The sequence below is a fragment of the Dipteris shenzhenensis genome, chromosome 2, assembly GCF_047967505.1.
Source record: "Dipteris shenzhenensis isolate YYH24624 ecotype China chromosome 2, Dip_SZ_1.0, whole genome shotgun sequence".
NCBI lineage: Eukaryota > Viridiplantae > Streptophyta > Polypodiopsida > Gleicheniales > Dipteridaceae > Dipteris > Dipteris shenzhenensis.
In genome coordinates, this window is record NC_141597.1 from 11266025 (window position 1) to 11274337 (window position 8313).

An 8313-nucleotide genomic window follows, 5' to 3' on the forward strand; every position below is an offset into this window, starting at 1 on the left:
ATGCCAATCCTCTATGAAGTCCATGAAGGCATTGCTGGAGGACGATTCCAAAGGGAAGCAACAACAAGAAAAGTCCTCCTCACAGGCTACTAGTGGCCAACACTTTGGACAAATGCCTATGAATATGTCAAAAGTTGTGATGTATGCCAACAGATGCCAACAGACTACTAGACCACAACATAAGGACTTCAATCCCCTAACAATAATCGTTGCAAAATAATCATTTGAAAAATGGGGAATTGATTTTTGGGTCCCATCCATCCAACAGCAAAGGGAACACAGGCACGCTACATCATTGTGACCACTGATTACTTTACCAAATGGGCTGAAGCTAAAACAGTCAAAAGGTAGACGACGCCAAAAAGACAACAAGGTTCTTATATGAGAATGTGATCACCCAATTTAGATGCCCCATTGAAATTGTGCTGGATAGAGGCACGCATTTTGTCAATGAGGTTATCCAAGAACTCTTGACTGGCTTTATGGTAATCCATAGAAAAAACACATCCTACTAACCCCCAAGGGAATGGACAGACTGAATCCACCAACAAAATATTATGCATTATACTCACCAAGGTAGTTGCACCAAAGCATTCTGATTGGGCAGAGAAACTAAATGCATCCTTATGGGCATACCGAACCACACTCAAAGTCAGTAAAGGGAATGCACCATTTCAATTGGTGTATGGCCTTGAAGATGTGGTCCCATTGGACATGCAGAAGGAGTTCGGCCCCCCAGAGACACAAAAGAACTACTTTTTCATCAATAACATATAAGATTTGAGGAGACGACAATTTGTGGTATCCTGAACGGATGTAGCTGCTTGTCAAGACTAATACTATGAGCAGAGATTCCTATGCTACCCTCAATGTGGCTAAGAAGGGAACCAAGATCTCATGGGCTCATTTGCTACACTCTCGACTGGAAGATGCCCAATACTCAAAGGAGGAACTCCTCCTCCCTTCTCCTCCCCCATGCTCTTACACATTTTTCCTCTCCCACTCCTATGCTCCTCCTAAACCCTTCTCCCTTAGATTAGCCCCTCAACCCTTGACCTTCATGATCTACGAGGGAGACGAGTTCTCCACCATTTTCAACACTGGAAGAATTATAGTCAGTGTTACTTGGTGAAGAACTCTGGACTCAGGCCATTCAAGCACGCAAAGGTCATTTTAATGATCAAGCATTCACAGCTTCAGACAGAGGTAGAGGCAGAGGTAGAGCATCTCAAAGAAGCGGTTATTAGCATCACAGTCATCATCATCAAATTCAGCATCGACAATAACATCCACAGTAGTGTTAGCATCAACATCCAAGAGGAAATCATTCCAATTGAGGGAGATTTCAAGGAAGTGGGAATGCATCCACCAACGTGTCAAACATTCATTCAGTGCAACTACTATCATAATTTTGGACAATATGAACGAGTTTCCACAATAGCGATATGACTGGTCATGCTTATGTTATTCTTGACTCATCAAATCGTGTTGATAGTGTGGGTACACGAAGATACAATTTGTGGTCAATGGGAAGGATGTGTGTTCAATGGCATGGTATAAGATATATGGCATCCCAAAGACCTCATTTTACACATACAGAGGGTAGTATGAGCAGGACATAGATCCTACTTAGAGATGTGCATACATACAAACCATACCCAAAATTGGAATAGATAGCAAAACATGGCAACTAATAACTAAAAACACGTCCAAGAAAGGAATTCAAATGTATCACAAAGTATTGCACTCACAAACCACACTATGTGGACAGCAAGGTGCTACCCATTAGTGCTAGATAAGAGGTACAATGTTTTCCTAATCCACTGCTCTCGCCTTTTGCTACGCACTTCTATTGAGGACTTTAATGGCAATGGGTGAGCCCAAAGATTTACACCAACTAGCACCCTTTCTACCAAAAGTTGGTTTTCTCACTAGAGGAGATCTTCACACAAGATTAAGGTTGCTATTGCCAGCTGGTGGCTCTGAGACTCCCTGTTGGTGCCTCTCTCCACTTCTACTCTAGTGTTTTAATGCATTCCTACTAGCTAGAGTAGATTCTAGATCAATGGCCATGCCTACTGCTACTTGTTCTGCCTCCTCTACTATCTACTATACACGTCTAAAGGGTTGGAACTCAGCTTATAGATGGCTCTCGTGGAAAAATGTGTGCCACAAAATAGTGCACTCAAAAGTCACACTATGTTAATCCACTGCTCTCTCATTCTATGATGCACCTCTATTGAGGACTTCAATGGCAATGGGGGAGCTCAAAGCTTTGTACCAACCATCACCCTTCTGCCAAGGATGGTTTGCTCACTAGATTATCTCTCCACACAAGCTCAAGGATGATGTTGCTACTATTGCCTCTAATACACCCTAGTGCTGCCTCTCTCTCCACCTTCCCTAGTGCTCTAAAGCACTCCTACTAGCTAGAAAAGATGCTAGATCAATTGCCCTATTGTTGCTACTTGTTCTATGTCCTCTCCGTTTGTTATTTACTTTTGAAGGCCTAGAACATAGCCTGTAGATGACTCTCATGGAGCGATTCAGATTGTGTGCCACAAAATAGTGCACTCACAAACCACACTATGTGGACAACAGGGTGATATTTGCTTGTCCTATGAAGGCTTGAGACTTCTTTAATAGGTGTATATCCACATCATTTGAATAAAGTCACCGAGAGAGAGAGAGAGAGAATTCTCATGATATTTCAAATAACTATAATTTTCATGGGTAAGAAGAGAAAGGAAGAGAGATAATGTTAATCATATGATACTGGAATAGGAACCATGGTGATTGAAAATGATAGATATCAAGGTAGTTTACAATCTATTATATTGAAAAACATCAAGGGCGAGCATGATGAATGGATTCCTCGGCTCTATAGGAAATATTATTGGATCACATTGCAACTCACTAATCGTGGGTGTTATAAAGTGGATCGGAAGGATGCAAAGGACATCTCCAAACATTGGAAAGGTAGAATCATGGATTTTGAGATGTCTCCCACCAACAAAACAGTCACTCATGTATATATTCAACATGTATTTACCCATTCGGACATATACGTGCATCCAAATGTAGGCCTTCCATATTGTAGGCCCAATCTTTAGTACTTCATAGTGTATTAGGGTCATGGTTTAAAGTATTTGCATTTAGCTAGGGACACTGACACAACTTTCTTATCCTTCCATTTGATCCAATTACAAGTAGTGGGAGCTTGCAACATGCACACCTAGGGTGTTGCATGTCCTCCATGCTGAGATCGGTAGTCTTCAGTATGAAGGTCACACACCATCAAAGTTGAAGAAGGATGGGACCTTCTTTTATCACTCAATATTCATTGTGCCAAATCCAGAAGGCCAGTATGGAAGATTAGAATCTCTCCCTTGCCTTCTTTTGACAATGCAAAGTGGCCGCTTCTAAGCACAGAGATCAACGAATCATATAGAAATAGAATGTTCAATGATGTGAGAAATGCTATGAAGCCAACTATTGGTGGAAGAAGTGCTAGGCTGAGTCGGTTTCTTCCATTCCCATGCTTTGTTGATTTCTGCCAATTGTACATAAGATAACATAAGCATAGTTCTAGTTAAGGGTTTGTTTGGATGGAAGGAAAACAAGGAGGCCTGACATGGTTAGGCGAGGCCTACAAAGATAATATTTTATTATGAAGCACCAATGATATTTTTGGGAAAAATGTGGAATTTCCCCTAGACTTGGGGAGCCTTTGTTACATACAAGTCCACATGGCATAATCTCCTTGATGGATTCCATATTCCCTTATCAAGGCCTTTATTGAATTGGTAAGACCTTTGCAACAACCATCGAATTTTAAAAGTATGATGATAGTTTAAAAATGAAATTCATCATTTGTGATGTGTTGAGTTGAGGGATTTTTTGCCATTACAGTGATCCCTCCTTTCCTGTCACAAGTATGTGATATGCTAGGGCCAACTACATGTGGATGGCCTCACTCTAAGTTTGGAGGTCTCAAAACGTTTCACCCATCCCTTACTTGCAAGTAGCACTCATTGAAAGTTTGGTGAACCCTTAAGTGAAGCCTCAACATATGCTACTTGTAAAGAATTGCAACCCACTGCTCATAAAAATTTACCTCCCAGCTAAACGTGCACTTGGAAGTGAGAAACCTTAGCATATGCTACACAAAGAATTATAACCGGTGGCTCACGCTATCTTCAATGCATTTTTTATGTCCTTTGGAAATGCCCATGGGTGAGGATGGCCCCAAAATTCCAATTTCACCACATCTAGATGCACACACCAATTTATGGCGTAAGGTTGGATTCACACCACCCGATGACCATCCTCCAAAAGGCGGTGTAGAGGGTTGCCATCCTAGTTGGCCCAATAGGAGGAACATTGCTACCCTTCGCTACATGATTGGCCCATTCCATCTCCTCCAACCGCTACACAAATCACACGTTGATGACATAAATTAGCAGCTTGATGACCGTCGGATGGTGTGAAATGCTCCGACACGCAAGGTGGGTTCAGACTAGTAGCCTACCCATGGATGAGGAAATAGAATTGGGGGATGGTGTGGGGTGAGAAAAAAGAATTGGAGTATGGCGGTCGGGTACGTTGGGTGTGGTGGAAATAGAATTGGAGGATGGCGGTTGGTTGCGATGAAGATGGCGGTTTGGTGCATCGGGTGTTGGTTCAACACACTCGACACATCTGACCGCCATCCTCCAATTCTATGTCCTCATCCATATTCACCACCATTGAACCACACCCGACCGTCGCCATCTTCACCACATCCGACGAACCGGACTGCCATCTTCCAATTCGATTTCCTAGGCGACCACGATCCTCCAATTCTATTTCCTCATCCATGGTCTGAACTGAACCAATGTAGGCCAAGTAATAGGAGACCCCTTACCGTAGTGAGGTTCATCTTCTCTCTAGCGGTGAGGCATATATCACGGCTCGGGATGATTGTGATGAGGACACTTGGGAGTGAAGCTCCTCTTGGAGCTTGGATTTGAGCTCTGGTTATGGTGATTTCGCTTCAATCTCCGGCTATGGCCATTTGGATTCTGCCCGCTTGCACACATGGAGGCTAGCCCCCTCGCCTCCTCTCATCTGAATTGCATCCCTTCTCGGATCTGCTAACTCTCAGACGCGTTCTTCCGCTCCACGAATGCTGCAGGTTCCTTCTCTCCACCATTTTCGATTCCCAGCTGCTTTCTTTCTAGAGATTTCTCTTGCTTTGCTCTATCAGTTGCCCCCTTGCGGCCTCCCGTTCTGCTCCGATTCTTGCCTCGCTCTTATTGTGCTTATTAGTGTTTCGGTTCTTTTTCAGAAGCTATTTTCTCACAGGTTTTTATTGTTTCCGTCAGACTAGAAGAGATGGAATGTAACAAGGATGAAGCTGTCCGTTCAAGGGATATTGCCGAACAGATGTTTTTGCAGCACGATTTAGCCGGCGCCAAAAAGTTTGCACTGAAAGCCCAGCACCTCTTTCCGGACCTCGAAGGCCTCCCTCAGCTCATAGCGGTTTTGGATGTATACACGGTAGCACAAGACAAGGTTAATGGAGTAGAACACAACTGGTATGCCATACTTCAGACAGACAGTACAGCTGACGATGCGACAATCAGAAAGCAGTACCGAAAGTTAGCTCTAATTCTCCATCCCGACAAGAACAAAGCAGTTGGTGCAGAAGGAGCGTTTAAGCTCCTTTCAGAGGCTTGGGGAGTGCTCTCTGACAAGATGAAGAAAGCAGCCCATGATGCGAGGAGGAGAACCGACATTCATCACAGCGGGTGGAAGTCACCTAAAAGTAGAGGAGCCCCGGGGAACTCAAATGGGTTCTATCACTTCACTCGTTCTAGGAACGCTAATTGGTCGCAACCAAAGCCTAAAAAATCATACACCTTTTGGACCGCATGTTCCTTTTGTAAAATACAGCTCGAGTATTTGAGGGTGTACGAGAATCAGAATCTGCCTTGCCCATCTTGCCATAAATCTTTTGTAGCGACTGAAGTTCCTGCAGTCGGTGGAGATGCTTCTTGGCATGCTCCAGAGCAACACAGTTTCAGGAGGAAAGCTGGGCCTTTGCATCATCAAGCAAATGGGGCAAGCTTAAACTCCTTTTGTAATCTCCAATTCTCGGGGGGAGCTTGCAGGACCACTGCATCAGACCATGCGGCTGCGGTAGCAGCAACTGCAGAAATGGTGCGCCAGACATTCGAGACAGTGAAGAGAGAGAGGATTAAAGCACAGAAAGAAGCTTGTGAAAAAGCAAGAAAGGAGCGAGTTGAATTACAAAAAGAGGCTATACACAGGGAGCGACACCGAAGAAGGAGAGAGAGAGGATTCGAAAGGAAATGCAAAGCTGCTGCGCAGGTTAGAGAAGCACGTGATGAATTGTTGGCCAGTGCATCCGAGCAACAGCCTTCCCCTGAACAATTGATAAAGGAATGTGAATCCACAAACAGTTTTCAGACAGACAGGAGATTGAATGCATCAAGTCACTCTTCATCAAGTAAGGTGCTGAAAAATGGTGGTGAAACCGTGAAGTTTGAAGAGGATCCACCGAGGTGTGAACATAGTAACGAGGAGGAAGTTCTGGTTTCTGAAACAAACCCGTTCCAGGTGCCAAATGCTTTCAATGCCTCCTCGGGGTGCAAGAGGAATATTTCTGTTGTATTTGCGAGTGGTCATGATAGTCAGGATCCAAAGAAGCCAAGGATAGATGTACAGGAGCCATCTTTTTTAAAAGGGAAAAATAAACCTTTTTTAAGCGGTGTGTCTTCGTCAAATTTCTTTGAATTCGACACCAGGAACAGTAAACTAAGGGTGTCTGAAGAATATAAGCCAAATGGTTTTTGTACTGTAGGAGATGTTGTAAAGGACAGGACTTGTAAAGAAACACTGGATCATCCGAGCATTGGTGATGCAGGTTATATTCCCAAATCTCATCCATGTGAAAAGAGTAAAGCTGGTTCGTCCAAACTGTCAACCGATGTTGATAATACATATGTGCCAGATTCAGACTTCAATGACTTTGACAAGGATCGTACCGAGCTTCATTTTTCAGTGGGCCAGGTTTGGGCGGTCTATGATGATGATGATGGAATGCCTCGTTATTACTCACAAATCAGTGAAATTGTTTCAGTAAAGCCTTTCAGGATACACATGTCTTGGCTTGAAACTTGCTCTCCTTCAAAGGAGATCTCTTCCTGGTTAAATTCTGGGTTTTCTTCTTCTTGTGGAGAATATAAACTAGGTGAATCAACAGTTACTGAACATGTTAACATATTTTCACACCAGGTAAGTTGTGAAAAGGGCCAAAGGAGCACTTTTATGATATATCCAAAACGGGGTGAGATTTGGGCTTTATTTAAGGACTGGCCGGTCAGATTGAAAGCAGCTAGTGCAAAGCATGAGTATGCATTGGTAGCAATTGTGTCGGATTTCATTGAAGAGAGGGGCATGAGTATTGTGCCTCTTGTCAAGGTTGAAGGCTTTAAGACAGTCTTTCAGCAGGCCAAAACTATTCAGCATTTTCTTACAAAAGATATGCCAAGGTTTTCACATCAAATTCCTGCCCGGACATTAATGGCAGGAGAAACTTTGGGGGTCTTGGAAGGATTCTGGGAACTTGATCCAGCTTCAGTTCCCATCGATTTGATCTAGACAGTAGAACATGATCGTCTTACCCCCAAATATGGGGAATACTGAGAGCTCTACATGGGGATAGCATATGAATTATTTGTAAAATGTACAGGAGGATGTATTTTTCAGCAGGCAGCTGCCCCAAGGGTTCGAGCTTCTGTATGATAATCATATTTAAAGTATCTGAAAAGTTTGTCATCTTTTTTGTTCTGTATGGCGCCTTGCCAAAGGTGAACTTACTGTTGCTGTAATGGCAAGGAATTCGGATTCCAGATGATATAACATTGCTCTTTCTTATCACTAGGTGAAAGCTATCATGCAAGGCCCTCCATTGGTGTTTTGCTTATTGATTGGATATTCAATTATTGTAGCTTCTGTAATACTTTGCCATATGGGTCTATCTACACGTCAGATTCGGGCAGATGTCTTATTTTTTTAGCTTGAAAAGTAAATAGTTAAAAAAAAAAAAGCCAGGTTCGGCACTTGCAATTTCTGGTTCAGTTCTTGAGTTGCATTTTCTGAGCAGAGTTTATTTAGTCATTTCTTTTGGACGCTTCTTGTGTTGTACCTTGAAAACTATATCATACAGTTATGTATGTATGTATGTTTGTTTGTTTGTTAGCACTGCCCCTCTAGGGGCAGGCTATAGCAATGAGAACAAGTTGC

The 8313-nt window shown here is 43.0% G+C and overlaps 1 protein-coding gene across 1 annotated transcript; it reads left to right on the top strand.

Annotated features, from left to right (window-relative positions):
• The first annotated feature begins 4991 nt into the window (after positions 1–4991).
• Positions 4992–7994, top strand: LOC147904325 (uncharacterized). The gene is made up of 2 exons (XM_087385838.1): positions 4992–5176; positions 5367–7994. The coding sequence occupies exon 2, from the start codon at positions 5377–5379 to the stop codon at positions 7666–7668; it is 2292 nt and encodes a 763-aa protein (XP_087241964.1). The 5' UTR covers positions 4992–5176; positions 5367–5376; the 3' UTR covers positions 7669–7994.
• The last annotated feature ends 319 nt before the right edge of the window (positions 7995–8313 follow it).